This window comes from Sparus aurata, chromosome 17, assembly GCF_900880675.1.
Source record: "Sparus aurata chromosome 17, fSpaAur1.1, whole genome shotgun sequence".
Lineage (NCBI taxonomy): Eukaryota > Metazoa > Chordata > Actinopteri > Spariformes > Sparidae > Sparus > Sparus aurata.
The window spans coordinates 4,680,676-4,702,077 of NC_044203.1; the positions used below are offsets into that span (position 1 = coordinate 4,680,676).

Sequence of the window (21,402 nt, forward strand, 5' to 3'; positions counted from 1 at the left end):
GGCCCCATTTGGCCCCCCCATTGAAAATGTTCTGGGGGCGCCACTGTGCAGGACGCTCGTCAAACCTGGTCACTTGACCGCTGTCCCTTTCCAAAAGGAAGAATCACATCTGGCTGCACTCCACTACCTATCTAAATCTGTGGCATTCCACTTCCATCCTCCCCTATGATGCGCTGCCTTCCTGCCTTCACAGTGACAACAGAAGGCAGTGTCTTAGCTGCGCCGGTAGTCGAGTGGTTAGAGTGCATGCCACATACGCAGTGGACCCGGATTCGAATTTAGGGCGGAGGAAGTTTACTGCAAGCCACAACCCCCCCTTCTCTGTCCCTCTTCCAATCTATTCCCTGCAAAAACACAGGTGTCCATGCCTGAATTCCAGACAAAGGCAAAGAGAAGGCCGTAACACTTCAACAACATAACAGTGCAGAATCGATTGTCAAAACGTACCCGATTGCTAAATGTTTTAGAAATCATTCACCTGTGGTCCATTTGGATGTCTGTGGATGGCAGGAAGTTGTTCTGACTTCACCTGAAAGCGCTTAATACTGGCAGGGGCAACCCACCACGTTACAAACACACGTTGGGAGAAGAGGCTGATATTCACCCCCGGCGTGCACTGTCCCAAACGCAGGCGGTTGCCGCCTCCGTGAACAACGATCAAGCAACGGGGCTTCAGCCCCGGCGCGTTTGGACGGCAGCACGCCCCGACATGCGCGCGGACTGCGAGGGCCCGTTCATCACTGCTCGCAGTTTTAATTATATATATATAGCCCTTTAAGGTGCTAAAGGGAGGTAGGAGGAGGTAGATTGGGTTTGTTCTTGTCGGGCGGGGGGGGGGGGGGGGGGGGTATCTGTTCGTATTTGTAGTTCGCCCAGGGGAAGAAGCTGTCAGCCTGCTGGTGTGCCCAGAGGGCAACAGATCAAACAGGGGGTAGGCAGGGTGTGAGAGGTCTCCTGTGATGGCCTTGGTTCTCCTGAGACAGCAGGATGTGGCGATGTGTTCCAGGCTGGTCAGAGGGCAGCCGATGATCAGTGTTTATGACCCTCTGCACCGCCTTCCTGTCCTCGGCTGTTGAGCATGCGTACCACACACCCAGACAGTACGTCAGTACGCTCTCCACAGAGGAGTGATAGAAGGCCAGCAGATGGATGCATCAAGTCAGCTCTGCATGCAGATGTTGGATCCGGATACACCAGCAACATTCACACAGTACATACAAAGTTAATCAAGCACTTGCAAACAAAATGTAATTGAGAATAGTTGTTTTAGGAAAATCAATGTGGGGATCAAAGGGTTTACCTGAAGAACAGTTTTCTCATTTACCTCAGAAGAGATAACAGGACACGTAGGAGTGTTTGTATAGTGTATAAGTAGTTTAAAATGTCTATCCCCAAAAGACTGTCCAACCAGTTATGTGTTCATACTGCAGAAAGTGGCAGTAATGAGCAGGTTACAGTGGGTCAACGAGGTCACCTATGAAGTGGAAAGAAAAGGTTTCATGTAAAGTGTAATTTAACAGGGATATTGGGAACAGAAGGAGAGAGGATCTGTACCAGCAGGAAGGCAACATTTACTCTCTAAGGTGCACTATGTCAATTTTCAGGATGGAATTTTAATCTGAAGGAAAATCTTCATTGATGCAATTTAATAAAATTGAATAAACAAACTGTCCTCAAAGGACAGCACAATATTTGTCATAATTTTATTTTGTTTGTTTGTGGTGTCAGCCTCGTTCCAAATAGCCTTTCTAACTTACAAACTTTGTTCTGGGCTCCTTATTCTCCTATATAACTATAACAGCAGGGGTCACTAAGACAGTGCTGCAGGCACCAGGTAGCCCCCAAGGACCACATGAGTAGCCCTCAGGCCTGTTCTTAAAATGTAAATTTAAATATTGGTATTATCTGTTTCCCACCTTGTTATGTCATTGTTGATCATTATTGTGAGAACTCATTAACGTGATCAGCGTCTTCGCCCTTCGTATGACTCAGTACCCATGAAGTAGCTCTAAGTTTGACAAAGGTTGGTGACCCCTGCTGTACAGGATGGAGCACACTGTTGTGCACTAGGGGGCGGTATGCAGTAGGTGAAGCCATAGACATATAAGCGGGTACAGGAGAAGAAGAAGAAGAAGAAGAAGAAGAAGAAGAAGAAGAAGAAGAAGAAGAAGAAGAAGACAGCTGAAGGAAGTGACGTCAGATGTTGACGTGAAGGGTTTCCTGCCTTGGAAAGTTTCTATAGGACGCCATTTTGCCTGAAAGAGAGGGAGAGCACCAAAGGTTGCAGCAGTGCGCATTTTGAGGTACGACCCAGCTGAGCATCGGTGGTGAACAATCTGTGATGTGAGGAGGTTTTATAGGGACGGACAGTGTTGTCAGTATAACCGAATACAGCTCAGATACCCGACGTGTCCCCGTGTTAGCCGCGGAGCTAGCCGTGAAGCTAGTTACCAGGGATAGCTCCAGCACATTCAGAGGTTTTATTTAAACTCTAAAAAAGCAAGGAGCTGTTTGGTCGATAGTCTGTCAGCTATGTGCATTCAGTCTTCATTTGGAGAGTTTAGGCCGAGGCCATGATGTGTTTGAACGTGTGACCTAAGCAGGCGGGCTGTGATCCTGATATGTGTGTTGTTGATGGTGAGCTACTGTGTTAGCTGGGACCGCCCCAGCTTAGAGACTGTTAGCTCGGGTTAGTTTGAGCCATCGACACTGAGATGACTGCTGTCAAGCTGCTCAACACAGACCAGACATGTTTAAGAGCACATCCTTAGCCGCCTGCCGTCGTCTACAACCCGAACAACTCCTCATAGCTCAGAGGGGTTGACTTCATTATCTGTCGAACAGTTTCCAAGCTGTGCCGCTGGTCAGAACCCGCCAGAATGACGTTATGATGGACAAAACAGAGCAATGGGTTATCTCTGCTCCTAACTAGCTGTGTTTGAGGGCATTTATTGCTGATTTAGATCATGTTAAGCACTAAATCTTGATCTTACTGTGAGATTGATCCTCTTTATTTCTCGATGATAATCAGTCAGCGTTAATTGGTCCCCGAGCTGTTTATCAGACAAAAACGGGCCAGTGACCAAAGGAGTGCCACAGGGATCCATCTTGGGCCTAGTCCTGTTGTTCATTAATTTAGATAATAAACGTTGACGTTCTATATTCTATCCTGATTTATAATAGAAAATAGAAATTAGATATAAATACTCATAGCGTCAATAGGGTGCACACCATTTTTTTTTTTTACTGATCGTGTCATACTGTCACGGTGCAATATCTCATATTATCCACCATCACATTCTGTGTAATACCTGCTGTTCTTCCCAGCCACACAGATGTGCAGTTTATCTGTTGTTAGAAGTCAACATATTTGCTTCTCTGCAAATTAAATTTCCTCTGGACTGGCTCCAGTGATTGTCTGATAATTGACAAACCAACCTTGGTCTAAATTGCCTGCATTTACTTTGTCTTTTCAGAAACGATGGCGAGTCCAGGGAAAGACAACTACAGGATGAAGAGCTATAAGAACAAAGCGTTGAATCCTCAGGAGATGCGTCGAAGGAGAGAGGAGGAAGGAATTCAGCTCCGCAAACAGAAGAGAGAGGAGCAGGTAAACACTTTCTCTTCATTAATATGATTTTTTATTTTTATATTTAAAGTTTAATTAGTAAAGATAAAAAAAATTGGTTACAATGGAAGATAGAATTCCTGCTTTTGTTATTGCATCCCTAAAACACCCATATAGAGAGCTGAAGTCCTGCCCCTTCAGGTTCCCTCATGGGACCTTATTTAAGAAAAACCTTGTCTGGTAGTGAACGCAGAGAGACAAATAATTAATTGATCCTTTGTGAATTGTGTCGTGAATCACACATATGATGTTTGTCAAACTAGTGAAATATCAGACTGTGAAAATGCGTCATTATAAAGACTTCTCAGCCAACAGTCTTGTTAGTGACATCGCCTCAGTGAACGCTCACCAAAACCCGTAACTTAAACATTGTAGAGCTGCTCCTGTATATTAGCAGCTCACAGAACTGAACCAGAACCAGCTCTCCTTCACAGAACTGCAGTTGACAATATGAGCAGTCTTTGTGATCATCTTTTTTGTGACCTTTTCTGAGCCCAGCTGGCTCCATTTTGGTGTTGGTGACGTGTTGATGTGACGATGTAGTTCACTGAGCGCTTTAACGCAAAAGTACATGAGGTCTTACTGTAATTACAACAAACTGACACTTTATTGACTTGGAAAATTATCTTTTAAATACACAAACATCATATGTGTGATTCATAACAAATTTCAAGCGGGATCAAACATTAGCCCTTTTTAGATAGAAAAGGCGGCACATTTGGTCCAAGGTAAGGACGGCAATGTGCCGGCCTGTCTTTCTAAAACGGAGGCATAATATTCCTTCTTTTCCAAAAGCCGCCTCTGAGGTAGGCGTAAACATGTGACGTGACGTGAAGCTCGAAGTTGGGCGGTGAACAATGAAAACGAATTTGACTTCAAAATAATAGCTTTACATTGCACCCCATTGGAGTTTAGAACTGGGTTCTTAGCGGGGGGGCTTTTAATTTGAAAGTAGCGACCGTTCTTAGCTTGCCGACACAACAACAAGCTAACACAACCAAACAGCTACAGCGCTGTCGGTGAGATGGGAGGATGCAAGCCGGGGACAGTTTGTGAGCCTAGCTCCAAAATTAAATTCTAAATGGTGAATGGCTTTTTACATATTTTAAGGAAATACATTTATGACCTTTTTAATGTGTTTAGAAGAAAATGGCTGAATTTGCTTTACACGGACGTTAATGTCCGCGGATGGAGTGTTGGACTGAATGTTGTGATCCGCTGCGTCCTGGTTTTAAAACTATCCGGCTGTGGGTCGCACTACAGTGCAGGTCATTGACACCTCCGCCCACCTCACTTAGGGGCCGGCACATTGCTGCCTCGTTTTTAGATAGCTACGAGGCGGAAATAAGTGTACCCTCTGAGAAGGCAAATCGGCGGACCAAAACAGACCCCCAATTTGCCGGCCTCTGTCTAAAACCGCGGACCGAGCCGCCAAAACGGGCAAGTTAGCGACTTGTTGTCCTGTCTAAAAAGGACTATTTATTTGTTATGCTCCATTAACTACCATGAAGATTTTTTCCAATCCGGAAAACCAGAAGGGTCATGACTTCGGCTCTCTAGTGGCTCACCATTTAATCTAGTGTCTCAAAACATCAACAGTGGGTCCAGATTTGGAGCATTTCATATCTGGTAATAGAGTGGTGTAAGGAAGACACCCTGAAGTCAGCATGGCTCTGGTTCTTCTGTGATATTTTGGATTATTGCAGAAAATAATGTCTGTGTCAAACACAAGTTTATGACACTTACATGTTCTGTTCATCCAGATAATCTCCACAGGTGAACACCACTTTGTGATTTTTGAAGTGTAAATTAAATGTGTGGCAGTAAAAAGCTAATGTTAGGCTACTGCAATTTCCCTGCTTGGGATCAATTAGAGTTGTCGCGATACCAAAATGAGTAACCACGATACTATACCAGACAAAGTATCACGGTTCTGGGTATTATCTCGATACTGCAGCCTTTTTTTATCATTATTATTTTCATGAACTGCAATGTATTTGTATAAGTTATAAATAAATACTTATTAATTACTTATAATGTTGTTTGGTGCATGATAAACATAATACTGGTGAAGCAGGAATTAGACTGAAACAAATATTTTTATGAATAACATTTATTAAAAAGTTAAAATTGGAAAAAAAAAAGAAGGTATGGTCTTGGCCATGGGTTGCTTCCCTTTTGGGTTGGATGGCTCTCTCTGAAATAAGGAGTGGGAAATACATAACATGTATTAGCCTAATGGTCCTAATGGTTTTAGTTCATGAATAAAAGCATATAAGCAATAAAAAACAAATAAATGAAGTTAGAATTTATATGGTTGAAATCATAATCATTCGGTTTCCTTTGCACAATATTTATGTTTAACTAATATAAATAATCAACTTAGGATAACAAATCCACTGTCTTTTAAAACAATCTATTTGACAATAATGCTTCTTCTCCAACATAATAAACCATAGAGGACAAAATACAATAAACAGGAGCTGATTCCCTGTGAAAACTATATTTTTATGCATTTTCTAGGCGCTTTATACTTTGACATCCTTTACCTCTTCATTCCTCAGCCTGTACACGGAGCATATAGCCTAATATTAGCCAATGAGAAAATAAACAGGGCATACTAACCTGGTATTCGACATATAAATCTGGGTGACGACACTGCAGGTGTTTTATGAGGTTGGATGTGTTCCCTCCTTTGGCTCCTACAGCTTGGTGGCAGCGCCTGCACAGCGGACGGCCTCGTCTTTTGCTTTACCGTCTGTGCCTTGTTTAAAGCTAAAATAGTTACAAATGTGACTTTTGGAGTTTGGCTTTTTGAGCAAAATTAGTTGTGCCGCTGACGACGACGCCGCCGCGGCAGACTCGCCGCTCGGGCCCGGTGCTTCTGCCATGGTGAGTGTTGTCTCGTGTTAGTGACTGTAAGCCGTGCGGGCGTCTGGGCGAGACAGAACTTTAGCTTGCTGTTTGTTTTGAAGTGAATTTCTGTCGAAGCGGAGCTGTCTTCATGGAATTCGTTCTTCTTGAACAGCCAATCAGCTAACAGACGGGCGGACCCAGCGTGCGGAAACAGCCTATCATATCCCCGGACATCACCAGTAACAGGCAAACAGCCAATCATTTAGTAGCTGTGTAGTTCGGTTGCAGTAGTTGCATGTGGGTTTGTTTACAAGGGAGTAGCATGCAGTGAGAAGCCGGGAGGAGAGTAGAGGCGGCCGCTATGTAGCGGAAACTGGCACCGGTAGTATAGTAATCCACGGTAGTACCGTCGTGTAGAATTTCTAGTATAGTAGGAACCGTTAGGATTTGGTATCGTGCAACTCTAGGATCAATAAAGTTTATATATCTAAACAGACAACATCACGATCACATGACTTAAACGTCACCACAACTAAGAGTCTAACTAAATTTGTTAGCAACCCCCGTTTTTAACACATGTCAGCGCATTATAATTCAAACATGGAGTATTTACTGACTTGCAGTATCAACATTTTTTCAGCTTGTGTATTAACACAGACCTAATTTTAGGCACTTAATCGAAGAACCATAAAAAAAAAACGAAATGACTCTCAGTCTGTATTAGGAGTAAATCTTAGGTATCTGCTTCTTCCAATCATTTGGAAAGCTACATCAATGAATTTGACTGCCTGCTATTAAGATGTAACTACCTGTTTATTTAACCAAGTGTCTGGAGTCAGTAAAAAGGTCTTACAATGCTTCACCTAATGTTTTCATTGTTTAAGTCATTAAATGCTCAGTTACTGTAAAACCTGCATTTTTGTCATATGTGCTGGTGTGCTAGCTTCCATAATCAGTTTAGTGTTAAAAATCTAAAGAGTAGGTAAATCATATGCGTCTCTGCCCACAGCTGTTCAAGAGGAGAAATGTATGTGTACCTTCAAGTGATGAATCAATGCTGGAATGTCCAATCCAGGATCCAGACATCAGCTCCACAGTACCTGTTGCAGGTGTAAGTGTTGGTTTACTGTTTTGCTCTTTAATTAAAGGGACCTTTCACCCTAGAATCAAAACAAAGCATTTTTCCCTCTTACCTGTAGTGCTATATATATCCATCTAGATTGTTTTGGTACAGGTTCCCAATTTTTGGAGGGCTCAGCTGTAGAGGTCATTAATAGTGGAACTAGATGGGACTCGGCCTCTGCTGCTCAAAGCATCAGAAAATACGTCTGAAAACCTTTTTTTTTTTTTTTTTTTTTTTTTCATTTGGACTGCAAGCAATGTCAATGTCGCTGTCATTTTGAATGTACTTCTCTGGCCAGAGCCCTGTGCTATGAAGTTAGTTTGACACAGCTAGACTGTCTCTGTGTGAGCTGGCTCAGCCAAACCTAAAACCCGAATGTTTTGTGAAATTCTTGGGGCGTCATTTGACTTGTCTTCCACACAGAATGCAAAGAAACAACAAGTATTTTCAATAGATAACAGAAAAAAGGCCTATTGCAGCAAAAAGCAACACTATCACTGCAAATAACGAAGGAAAGCTCACAGAAAATGACTAATTGTGTAAAGTTAATATATTTAGGCAGTATATTATATATTTTAGTATATTTTCTCAGTATGTACAGTTTATTTCAATATTGACTACTGCAACATAAACAGCAACAAAAGAGAGCCTCCTTCATGACAAGGCAAACTCTGTCATTAGACTCAACACACCTCCCTAATACGCTAAACTCGCTTCCCCGTAGACCACCGGTCCAGAGGGGTGGTCTACGGTCACTTGTTTTTTATGAATATGACTGGCTAGGATCTGTACATGATTATTGTAACTTTACATATTTTTCTAATGTTGACATTTGTGCAGGATGGGGTCATAACCCCAGACATGATTCAGATGATCTTCTCTGAGGACCCAGACCAGCAGCTCATTGCTACACAGAAGTTTAGGAAATTACTCTCCAAAGGTTTGTGTTGCATCCTGAGAATTCAAATATTTACATGAGTTATTGGAAAAGAAATTAAGAATTAATTTCTCTTTATGATTCCTATTCAAGAAAGTCCATGCCATGATGAACTGGAAAAAGTTGACATGAAATGACCCTATAGCAATTTAACCAAAATATTGCCAACCTCTGAAACTAGTCACATCTGTGGATGATTTCTTTAAAAGCACCACTTGAGATTGAACTGTTATTTAAAACCATTAACAATAAATTTTAATCAGGATATCTTGATTTGAGGAACACACTCAGTTTGGGTGCAAGTGATTGGACACTGTTAAGGAAGGTTCGCCTGGGTGGGCAAGTGGAATCACTTCACTGTAATGGTTTGTGTCAGTTACAAGTTACCTTTATTATACAATTTCATGAATACAAAGGTAAACTGGCTTCTAATGTCAGTGTGCTTATTAGTTGATCGGAACCTTTAAATCCCTTTCATGCTTTGAACCAGGTTAAATTCAATGAGAGATGAGTTCTGCTCTGTTCTTTGTCGCAGAGCCGAACCCGCCCATAGATGAGGTTATTTCCACTCCCGGTGTCGTGAATCGTTTTGTGGAGTTTCTAAAGCGAAGTGAAAACTGCACACTGCAGGTGAGATATTTCTGGTAGTGTCTGTCACATTGACAAGTTATTTGGTCCTGTACAAATGATGGAGTGACAGGTCATGCTAAATGTAGCTTCTGAAAAGGAGAAGGTTTCCTTAAAACCTTTTTGACGATAAATTGTTGATATTTATTGCAGACATATGAAAAAAATCAAAATATGTTATTACTCCATTTATAGTGATTTGAAAGTCTCCTATTTTTAATTGTGCTTTTTACTGGCTGTAATATTAAATTCAGTGTTTTTATTTCATGGTTCGATATTTGTATTTCGGTGATGGCAAGGTTTTTATCTACAACTGCAAACATGTGGCTTTGTTCTTCAATGTGAATGTGTTCATGAGTACTTACTCCCAGGTCAGTTGACTCTGAAAGTCACAGGTATATATCGCCTGCAGCTCCTAACAGGTCTGACGTCAACACAACTTCCGGGGGAACTAATTTACTCGCCCTTTCAGGCGCGGTTCTATGATGTTTATTGAAGATGAACATCTTTCAGTCGGAGTTTGAAAGAGAGACTGAAGTTCAGAGCTGTGTCAGCTGCCCGCAAACATGCAGCTCTCAACAGAGATGAGGAAAAAGCTTGATCACAGAGGATGACTCATTGAGAATATTATTGATGAAGACTTAATAAATCAAGTTTAATGTTTTCAGGATGTAGTCTGATGAGGTATGTGATCTGCTGCTTTCTAGATTTCCTTGTTGTTCCGGTGCGTTCATGATGACAAATGTGACACACAAGAAAAAACTAATCAGAAAAGGCTTCTGGCAATGTTGGTAGAGTCAATCACCTATTTTAGCCGATTGACGTGTTAAGTAACCAGTAAAAAGGGGTGTGTACGCAGCGCAGTCACACGTAGTTACAGTTGCCCTGCTTGTCAGAATGCACAGATTTGATTGGCTGAGTAGCAGCAGACGTGATGATTTGTAACAAGCACAATTTGCCTGTCACAGGACCACTAAATAAGCGCCGTAAAGGCTGCAAATAGAAACTCAATGATTGGGTCTAGATAGGATGCCGGCTAGGTGTGGACCCAGACCACTGTCTGCCTTGTAGTGACCTCTGATCTAAAATGTTCCTGTTTAGAATAACTGGGCACATAATAATGTTTAATAATGTTTTGAATTTCTCTGAATTGTCACTTTAATCCTAACATGATCTATGCTGCTTGATCCCTTTATAATAAATCATATAGTAAATGATTGAAGAGGAAAGATTACCTTTTTAGCTTGGTGGGTGGTACTGTCACACTGTGTATCAACTGAAATGTCATTTTTGTGTGTATTTTGTGTTTCCAACAGTTTGAGGCAGCCTGGGCTCTAACCAACATAGCCTCTGGAACTTTTCTGCACACCAAGGTAGTGATTGAAACAGGAGCGGTTCCCATTTTCATTGAGCTGCTGAACTCTGAGTATGAGGATGTCCAGGAACAGGTGAGAGTCTACAAGACAAGATGTTAAAAATGGGCTCAAGTGCCATTATAGGCCATAAAGCAGTGCCATTTCAGTAAGTTCAGGCCTCAGAAGGCAAGATTACTATTACCAGCTGCAACACAGTCAACATGTTGTGTTTTGACTCATGATGACTGCATTATTACACAATTGTCTTCGAAACTCTACCTTGATTTTGATCTCAGCTACACACCTGTACAGTTTTGTGACTGCATCTTACGGTCCAGTACAAAGTAAACCGTCACAGACATTGTGCAGAAACTGAGGTCAAAGATACATACACTCTTGTGACAAAGATACATACGCAACGGAGGCAGGATATTTCACAGTCTGCAATAAACCTAATCATCAAAACTTACTTCAGTGTACTGAAACAGTAAACTTCACTGGGGATTTAATAATTAACCACCCCACCATGCTACTTTTTTCATCATTTAAATTCCCCTTGTAGTCAGAAAGTCTGTCCAACAGTCAGACTACGAAATAAAAGTTGTAGTCAAAGATCTTTTTAAAACAAAACATGTATCTATCTGCAGCACCAGAGCTGTAAGATAAGGAATCTATTGACTCTGCTGCTCTGTGTATATATGTGTATGTATATATAAATTACTACATGTAGTATTTATACACCAGGTGTGTAATTACTTGTTTGTGAAATGTTCCAGGCAGTATGGGCTTTGGGGAACATAGCAGGAGATAATGCTGAGTGCAGAGACTATGTGCTGAACTGTGGCATCCTGCCTTCTCTTCAACAGTAAGTCTCTCTCTCTCTCTCTCTCTCTCTATCTCTCTCTCTCTCTCTCCTCTCTCTCTCTCTCTCTCTCTCTCTCTCTCTCTCTCTCTCTCTCTCTCTCTCTCTCTCTCTCTCTCTCTCTCTCTCTCTCTCTCTCTCTCTCTCTCTCTCTCTCTCTCTCTCTCTCTCTCTCTCTCTCTCTCTCTCTGCCTGAATTTGTCAAATATTGTGTGATAAAAACTGAATGCTGTGCTGTCATGTTCAGGCTACTTGCTAAGTCAAACCGTCTCACAACAACCCGCAATGCAGTCTGGGCCCTGTCCAACCTCTGCAGAGGGAAAAACCCACCACCAGATTTCGCCAAGGTGAGTGTACATGTCAAAAGCAGCAGGGGGACTCACAGCAAGAAGGTCTTGTGTTGAATCCTGGCTGCAGCAGGGCCCTTCATTGTGGGTTAGCACATACATGCACCCACTCGCTTGTGTGGGTTTAATGCAGAGAACCAAGTGTACTAGGCTGTACATTGTGTTATTGTATGTGATCAATAGTCTAGTCTTCTAAGTAAATTTGAAAGCTGGAACCTGTCTGCCTTCTTTCTGGGTGTTCATCCAGCTCTGATATTCAACTGTCCCTATTGCTGTCCTTGTCTCTGGTGTGCACTAGGTGTCTCCTTGTCTCAGTGTGCTGTCCAGACTTCTGTTCAGCAGTGATCCAGATGTTCTGGCTGATGCTTGCTGGGCTCTGTCCTACCTATCTGACGGCCCTAATGAAAAGATCCAGACAGTCATTGATTCGGGGGTCTGCCGCAGACTAGTGGAGCTGCTCATGTAAGTAACTGCCTGGTCCAAATTATTGGGGAGATGCATCATATGTCACTTCCTGATTTAATTAGAAGACAGACTGGCCAAGGGGACTGAAAATGTGAGGCTGACATGCGTGTGACAATACATGACAATGTCCCGTTAAAATAACATTTCAGAAGAAGGAAAAAAGGAAAGCTGTGTTTTAGTAGACAGTGTGTGAGTAAGTAGAGTGTTAGTGCTGCGGTTGTAACTTTCAGACTGATGGGGAATGGTGATTTAACCTGAGATTATTTAAAAGACAATTCTGTTGTATTATACAGATGTGCCTATAGTGGCTGTACGGGTCATGCAGACTTTGCATCTTCTTGTATCAAACCATTAACTGGTTATACATTTCCCTTGGACCACCATGGTCTGCCATTATCATTTTCAAGGCTCATTGTTTTTTATTTGTCATCATACAACACAGGGTTGCATCACAAAATCTCTGTTTGTGACTCCTCATGCTACAAACATGCCTGGGTGAATAAAAAGGGCAGAAACAAGATGTTGATGATAAAATGGTCATCATCCTCATCTTAAAAGTGCAATTTTTAATGCAGACATCAAGTTTAAATATTCGACCAACAGTGTTTTACAGGAGGATGATCTGAACAGCTGTTCTTTTCACACTTAAAATGTTTTTTGTCTTTTCAGTGTAATTTTCAATCTATGAAATCAAACTGTGCCTTTTTTTTGCTAAGCTTCTCTCAAGTTTTACTCTTTCAATTAATCAACCATCTACAGAACTTTTCAGTACGCTATTTTTCTACTTCTTCTTCTCATCATTATCATAAATTATTATAATATTTCTGTCATCACTAACATACTAATAATCAAAGAAGCTCTGAGGCTTTACATTTGTTCTATATGTTATAATACAAGATTTCAGCATTGAGCTACAATCAGGCTACATTCATAATTTTGTACAGTCAAACTAACCAAAAACTTCTTATTGATCATAATAAAGTTTCAGGGCGTTCCTGTAACCATGGTAACTCATGGTGCCAGAGGGTAGGGAGAGACGCTGAATGAAGCCGTTTACACAGATACACTGTCCAGGTCCAGACTATAGTTGTTATTTCACACATGTAGCACACAACAGGAGACTCTCCATGTCAGACGAGTTCTCACTCAAAAAGCTAATTGGTAACGTGGCAGCGCGACGACTCCTTGCTAGCTAAGCAGCTAAACTTTAGCGCCGCTCCGTGTTTAGATCCCGCCCTGTGTGGGTCACTACACTGTCATCGGTCAGGCGCGCACACGCTGTCAACAATACCATTGGCTGCAGAGTGTGACAATCTGTCAATAAAGATCAGCCAACAGTTGTTCCAAAATCCTTCTAGGCAAGTCATGCCACTCGGCGGCCATCTTGGCAACGCTTCGAAAAGCCCAAAGAGACCAGACCCCTCTCTAAATGAACGGAGGCATGGTCAAATCCACCCTTTAACGTGATAGCAGGTCGGGAAAAACATACAGACATGCTCGCCAGTGAAATAAAATACAAATAAAAACCAAAAAACATCGACTTTACCGTAGAAATTTTGTTTAAAACACTCTTTTCCTCCACTGCGCATGCCCGCGGATTTACGACACCGACGTTCATCGTACGGCTGAATCTGTGCCGACTGCTGTGCCCTGGCTCTACTCTACCTGACCATTGATGAATGGACCAGATATTGTCTAATACATCATTTCTTATCATTCACTCTATAAATTAGATAAAGATTTAAGACAAAGTCCCTAACAAAAGTCCCTAACCCTCTCTGTCGTAAAAACTACTTGTGCGCATGCGCTGGTGAAACAACATGATTGGGCTATAATTTTCCCGGTTCGGCTGTGACAACGCAGGTGATTGGCTGTTGGTGAAAGGGGCGGGATATGCGCCATCTTTGGCGTCGCAGATTTCCCCATTCAAAATGATCAGAGTGATCTGTCTCTACAATAGTAGAACGTCTCTGGTTGTTCTCCTCCGATCTACATTGATCTCATAAGTCGCCTCTGTGAAGTTTGAAATCCGTCATAGCGACGGAGAACTCTAATCCATGTGAACTTATTCAGTCTGGAGCTTCAGTACAGTGAGGTGAACACAACACAAACACAGTAGAGCAGAGTGGCACTCACACTCATCGGTGAGGGACTTTGCAGTGCGGCTCCATAGTGCGCACCACTAACCGAAACTAACGTTACTGCTCTGTTTGTTGTGGTCCCACTCACTAAACAGTCCCGGGCAGCACACGCTCTAAGGTTCCGGTTACATGTTTTTTGTTCCGGTCTTGCAGCAAAGCATTGGTGTTAATTAATCAATGCCAAATCGTCACGTGACGCATTGCGATGCATCGCCACATCGATGAATTGCACCCACCTCTAATGTGCCACCACTGCCAAGTCAGGAGGCTGCCCTGATATAGGTCATATGCAGTTAGCCAACATGTCTAATCCAGGGTGTCAATTTGAGTTGAACAGAGAGACTATTTAAGAAGGATTTATATAAAAGTTTAGGTTTATTTAACAAAAAGCTGCAGAGATTGATGCTCTGTGTGAGTCCTGATTGACCAAGTCTCCAACAGAGCTGGCAGACAGCAAAGTTAACATGGCCTGAAGAGTGACATTCAAGTGAAATACACCAGGTTGAGTGTTCATCTGATCAGAAACAAGTATTTCTTGTGACCACAGTGCAATGGTGTTGAATCGTTTGTGTTGGTTGGTTTCTACTATCGAAAGTCCCTTAACCTGAATATTGTCTGCACTGTTTTGAACAGATTCATGTAGAGCACAGATAATAAAGATGTTCATCACTGGACAAACTTAATATCTGTATTTGAACAGTTACAGTATCTTGATGTTTTGACAGGAAAACTGTCCAATTCTAAGAAATTGAAGCACCAAATTCTTACTATCACCTATATGAAATTTTAAAAGTGTGAACGTTTTTTTTTTTTTTTTTCAGGCACAGTGACTATAAGGTGGTGTCTCCTGCATTACGTGCGGTGGGCAACATCGTAACAGGAGATGACATCCAGACTCAGGTAGGGGCTCACTCCGTCACAGTAGGAACTGATTCCTTCACATTGTGTCTTCATTGACTCATGTATATTAAATGTGAATCTTGTCATCTGATATGCGGTTTTATGGTTGTCATCCCAGGTAATCTTGAACTGTTCAGCACTACCATGTTTACTCCACCTCCTCAGCAGTCCGAAGGAGTCCATCAAAAAGGAGGCATGCTGGACTGTGTCCAACATCACAGCAGGAAACAGGGCACAGATCCAGGTACAGGCTGCTCCCCTGGGTGTAGTGGGTCATCTGGACACGGGCTGCTGTTCTCTGTCTGTTTCACTGACAATATTTCTTCTCTTGGTAGAATGTGATTGATGCCAACATCTTCCCAGTACTTATTGAGATCCTTCAGAAAGCAGAATTTCGTACAAGGAAGGAAGCGGCATGGGCCATCACTAACGCCACCTCTGGGGGCACTCCTGCACAGATAAGGTACATTTAGCAGACATGAAATCTCTGGTTTCCCCTGTAATGGCCTGAATGTATGAGAACAAAGAAAATTTGACCATACCCCACCATATACCGTGGACACTAACACAGACATAAACCACTTTTCCAACCAGATTAGCGGGTCTACACCGTTTTCTTTTTTAAAACATGGTTCAACTCGCAAAAAATCACTTTTTGACCCCATTCCCACTTCCCACAGGCAAGGCAGCCCGTCTGTGATTGTTATCTGAAATATTTCATTGTACATCACTCACGTCATGTTTCACGACAAAAATGCACCGGAAACAGTTGTAACAGAAGAGAAAACAACAATAGACCCATTGTGAAAGAAGTGTGGATAATGGTGGATAAATTATTTGAGTGTTACAGCCGCCGCAAAATGACCTGTTGCACTGTCATAATTTGAGCCATTCAATCTAAAAGCTTTGGAAAGTCTGGAAGAGCTGCACTTCCAACTTTTAGCCCTCTTTTTTGGCTTCAAAATACCACTGAGCAGTTTTCATAGGAATGAACGGGAGTCCACCTCTAACACTGTGTCCCATGATAAAACATCCTTAATAGACCGCATCCCATATTCCTTCCTTATTTAAGCACCACCACCAGATGTTGATAACATGTCATCACCTTCGTGCGGTGGAATTTGGCATGTTCACCATACTTGCGTTTAGATTAAAGCCGAGCTGAGGAGATTAAAAACCTGTGTCTACTGCAGAGTCAGCGGACCTGGGTGTGATGTTTACACATTCCTATTGCGCACTAAAGCCAGATCTTAGTGGGTTAAGTGGGATTTTTAACCAGTGGAACAGGGGTAATAGTTTGATCTATGTTTTGAAACTGAACAGGGTTGTCCCCCGTCAGGTTTGAAAGTTAAAAAGCTTAAAAGCAGTTTATTTAAAACAAACTGACATACTATATTACTTTCCCTGTGTGAGCAGATACCTAGTGTCTCTGAATGCCATCAAACCAATGTGTGACCTTCTGACCGTGATGGACTCAAAGATCGTGCAGGTGTCTCTGAATGGTCTAGAGAACATCCTCAGGCTGGGAGAACAGGAGGCCAAGCAGAATGGGACGGGGATCAACCCGTACTGTGCTCTCATCGAAGAAGCTTACGGTACAGCTCGGCAACACAACACACAGCTATTATGCTAACACTGTACAAATGATGCCTCTCACACCAATACCTCCATTTAACTTCTCAGACAGATGTGACGGGACTTTACATATGTGTTGCTGGTTCTGTGAGCCAAAGATTCTGCACAATTACATTCAGACTTTATAATAAGATCAGCCTGAATTAATACATTTCTTGTTGCCATTCGGTTAAAACATATAATAGTGAAGAAGTCCACTAACAGAGGAAGCTTATGTTATCGTATGAACACCTTAATGTCCAATAATTGTGTTTAAAGAGCAGCTGGTGGGTGCGTAGGTAGTCGAGTGGTTAGAGCGCATGCCACGAACGCAGTGGACCTCGGTTCGAATCCGACCAGAGGACCTGTGCTGCATGTCACACCCCCCGTCTCTCCCTCCCCTTTCCGTTCTATCCACTGTCAAATAAAGGTGTCTATGCCTCAAAAAAATCTAAAAAAAAAAAAAAAAAACCCCAAACAAATAAAAAGAGCAGCTAGTATTTTGAACCTGGGCCAGGTACATTTGAAAATATGTGAGGAGAAGCAAGAGGAAAGTCGGACGTCAGAGGTAGTGGGGGAGGGACTGGACGGGGACACTTTACACAAAGACTGATTTATGAACAATAGGCAGGGATTGTATTTCCTGAGCTAATTCAGAGTTCAGATTTTTCTTTTTAATAACTATGATCGGCACATCGTAGTATTCAACACAAGCATGTTGTACCTTTTTTAAATGAAATATTCTATGGTATGTTCATAAAAAGTCAGTGACTAAAATAGATTAACTCAGTGGTTCTCAATAATTTTTTGTCATGCCCCCCCTAGAGGACAGACATTTTTTCACGCCCCCCCCTGAATTGAAATACTATTGAGAATCTGATCATATTTATTTATCTGTATAAACCACTGTATGAGTTTCAGCATTCTGCATACAGTCACCTGATTGTCAAAATGATTTCATGCTGTCCGCGTGTTCACGGTAAACCCAAGAGCTATGTAGGCATCATCATATTTCCTGCTCCATAGTTCCCGACTGGAGGATTAGCAGAAGAGCTTGTGTTTGTCTCTTTTTTGAGATTTGTGTGCTGGTGTCAACACGGAATGTTTTATTTTGAAAAGTAACCGGATGTACTATTGTTATTTTGGCGCTTGACTTCCTGTCTGCTCGGTTCGCTGGCGCAGCGGCCACGTATCTAGTGGAAATAGACCTTTGCGTCCCGCCCTGCCTCTCATGCCCCCCCTGACACCTCACTGCCCCCCCCCCCCCCCCCCCCCCCACACAGTTTGAGAATCACTGTATTAACTCCAGAACAGCACCAGATTGATTTATGGTTGACAAGAAGTTGCTATTTTTAGAAAAAGTATTTACAGAAAAGCTTTAGAATCTAGCTTCATATCGATGGTTTTGGCCACAAGACTAAAATAACGTTTTATAGTACAAGCAAGATCAACTCAACTCAAGCAAATTTTAATAAGCTTGGGCATATTAACATGCATCTCTGATGAACAGCTGCTGCAACCCAGTCCAAACTAACGCTCAGTTAATGCCCAGTCCTTTACAGCCAGCCTATGAATTCTGTGTTGAATAAGTTGTTGGCTGTGATAGCTAGGTGACAAATTATTGTTCAAAAGGTCTAGAGTTGCAGCAGCCGTGTTTGTGTTCAGTGTAACCGCAGGGTCACTCTGCAGTTTAGTTCTATGACTTGTAGTAGAAATAGAATGAGCTGTGTGCATGTGTTTCACCTTTCAGGCCTGGACAAGATTGAGTTCCTGCAGAGCCATGAGAACCAGGAGATCTACCAGAAGGCCTTTGACCTAATTGAACACTACTTTGGTGTTGAAGAGGAGGATGCCAGCCTGGCTCCACAGGTGGACCAGAGTCAAGGCCAGTTCGTCTTCCAGCAACAGGAAGGACCCATGGAGGGGTTCCAGCTTTAACCCCCGCGTTACATCCACAGCCCATCTTCTTCCTGGTCTCTGAGACTCTGCCAGAGACAGCAGCCTGCTCGCCTGCAAACTTTCATTTCATGTCTGCTGGGCCAGCTCCATCAGCGCCGCCCCAAACCTCCACCTGTACTTTTTCCTCACAGCAACACCGACCCTGGAGAGACGGGGAGAGAGAAAAGTTGGAGCACATTTGGCACATTGATGCTGTTGGAGCATGAACAGCGGGGCTTTCCATCCCACTGATTGGATGTCTAGGTCACGGACAGTCAGTTCATGTTAAAGAAAGAACTCTTGTTGTTTTCTTCAGTGACACAGTATAATGTTCCTTCGACTTCCAGTGAGACTATTTTTATCATTCTAAAATGATGCAAATGATATTTGTCTCACTATTAGAAACTGGTGTTACCAAGTCTGCAATCTGTACTCTGCTTTCAATATGAAACTACCTCTTCAGTCTTCAGAGAGAAATGGAAGGAAAGGAAAGAAATGTCTAAATGAATTTTTTTATTCTATATTGAATAACGTGGTTGGTGTTCAGACGCGGCTGCAGTAGTTGAGCTGGGTGAGGTGTGCAGGCAGGAGAGGATGTAAATACTGTACTAATGTACGTCCTGGTGTTGCCATACTTAAAGTCTGAAGCAGCTGCACATACTCTCTGGGCTTTTCTTCATCTCCTGTCCATTTAAGAGGACTTGATGAGCGCCTGGAGACCTGGCTCTTTTATTTATTTGATTTGTGATCTCTGTGGAGGAGCTCCTCTTTCTGTTCTCTAACTGAAGGCAAGTGCTTCCTGGATCGTGTCACCAGCCGACTTGCCCAAGTTGGTTTGATGTCACAGTGTTGGTTATTCCCTAGTGTTTTTGCTGCTTTTTTCAAATGTTCTATATTTCGGAAAGCAGTATCGGCTAGACAGCAATCGTCTATGTTACATGATGCAGTGTGTGCAACAATCTTGCTAGTAATGAGATTTTTTTTCTTTTTTCCTAGGTTGTTTCTCTAACTAGCAACAAAATATATCTTAAATTATTTTTTCTGTCTGCAATCATTTCCTTGATGTCATGGGATTAGTCGACTGACTAGGGGGTTTGTATATTATATATACATGTAAGAAAGTGTAAAGAAAGTATTTAATTGGCTGTGGGAAGGTGTGATATGCAACTATGTTTTTGGACTGATGCAGTTGTAGTATTTTCTGTCCTTCCCTGCTTCTCCTTCGTGACTGTTCTTATCTTGAGGAGGTTTGTCTCCTCTTAGGTTTTGTCTCTTACGCCTTGATTTTTGTTTTTCATGTTTTGATTTAGTGGTTGAGGTCTATAATGGAAGCTCAGTGATTTGTTTCCCGACTTTTGACTCGCACCCCTGAACCATGATTTGATGTTGATCAATACATGTATTTGAGTACATGAGTGACCGGTGGAGAACTGAACAGGAAATCCAAATTTACATGAAATGAAAAATGCTTGTAATGCAGAAATTACATTAAGCACATTAAATCATGTATAGTTTTGTAAAATTTCTGGTTTGTATGATTCTATTTAGTTTTTTAGGTTTTGTAGTGTTTGGTTGTTTTTCTCCTGTTTGGGAAATAATTTGCTGTGTTCTTGTGGCTTTCATTAGAAACTCCAGCAGCCTGTGTACAGGAGCAGATCACTGTAATCAGCCACAGTCTCTGGTTCTTCACACTGACTGGAGCACAGGTCTGACAGTGCAAGTGATGCCTGGCTCTTCTGTGTGGACACACACACACTTACATTGTGTAACAAGAATGAATAAATTAATGTGTTTGATACAAACCATACAGAGTTGAATGACTGCGTTTTAGTCTTCTCTTAAGGAAAGTTCTCAGAATGAGTCACATTACACTTGAATTGAAATGACTGAAAATGCTTCATGGTTGTCAGAGTAACATAAAATACATCAAAATCATACTGAAGTAAAGTCGAGGTACTTGTTTATCTTTGAGACCTTTTCACTCCAATACATTTGACAAGTATACAAGATGCATGTTTTTGTTGTATCTTTATTAAAAACACATCAGCAGTTTATAAATTGATAAATTCAAAATATTAAAGTTAAAATTGGCTTCAACTCAACCACACAGTAAACTCCAGCTCACTCATCTCAGACAGTTTTGGGAAACCGCTTGCACTCCATACTTCAGGTTAGTTAAGTAACATGAAAGGTTTGAGTAATGTGTCACATGACCCTGCTCTGACCGGAAGTTTAATCAAACAACATGAAACTGTCTTTGAGCATTTAGTTAAATGCACCAATAATAGGAAATATAAATGTAATAATAATGTCAAATTATTAGTGCTTTTTTTTATGTTTATCAAGCCCAATCCTAATGATGACACAAAGTAACTGACATTTATTCAAGCTGGGACTGTAAGTACAGTCCAGGTCATCTCCACACACACTGGGTTTTCCTGTTGCAAGAAATCAAACACAGGTGACTGCAGAGGAATGGCTTCCAAGTGTAATATGTATTAATTCTGCATTAAAACTCAACCTTCGTGCTATATGTTAAGTTGTGTTCTTATATTATCATAAATGCTGAATGTATGTTCAAACCAGAGAAATCAACAAATTTCCTCGAG

The 21,402-nt window shown here is 41.9% G+C and overlaps 1 protein-coding gene across 2 annotated transcripts; it reads left to right on the top strand.

Moving 5' to 3' along the window:
• Positions 1-2,152: 2,152 nt before the first annotated feature.
• kpna5 (karyopherin alpha 5 (importin alpha 6)) lies at positions 2,153-21,324 on the top strand. 2 transcript variants are annotated; one of them, XM_030394086.1, is made up of 14 exons: positions 2,153-2,303; positions 3,477-3,610; positions 7,494-7,595; positions 8,448-8,547; positions 9,080-9,174; positions 10,488-10,619; positions 11,303-11,391; positions 11,636-11,735; positions 12,034-12,197; positions 15,163-15,241; positions 15,360-15,485; positions 15,577-15,704; positions 16,658-16,836; positions 18,606-21,324. In XM_030394086.1, exons 2-14 carry the CDS (start codon positions 3,482-3,484, stop codon positions 18,791-18,793), a joined length of 1,611 nt encoding a protein of 536 aa, XP_030249946.1. In that variant the 5' UTR covers positions 2,153-2,303; positions 3,477-3,481; the 3' UTR covers positions 18,794-21,324. The 2 variants fall into 2 exon arrangements, with proteins under 2 accessions (XP_030249946.1, XP_030249947.1); XM_030394087.1 differs by having other exon boundaries at positions 2,169-2,343; positions 18,606-18,930.
• The last annotated feature ends 78 nt before the right edge of the window (positions 21,325-21,402 follow it).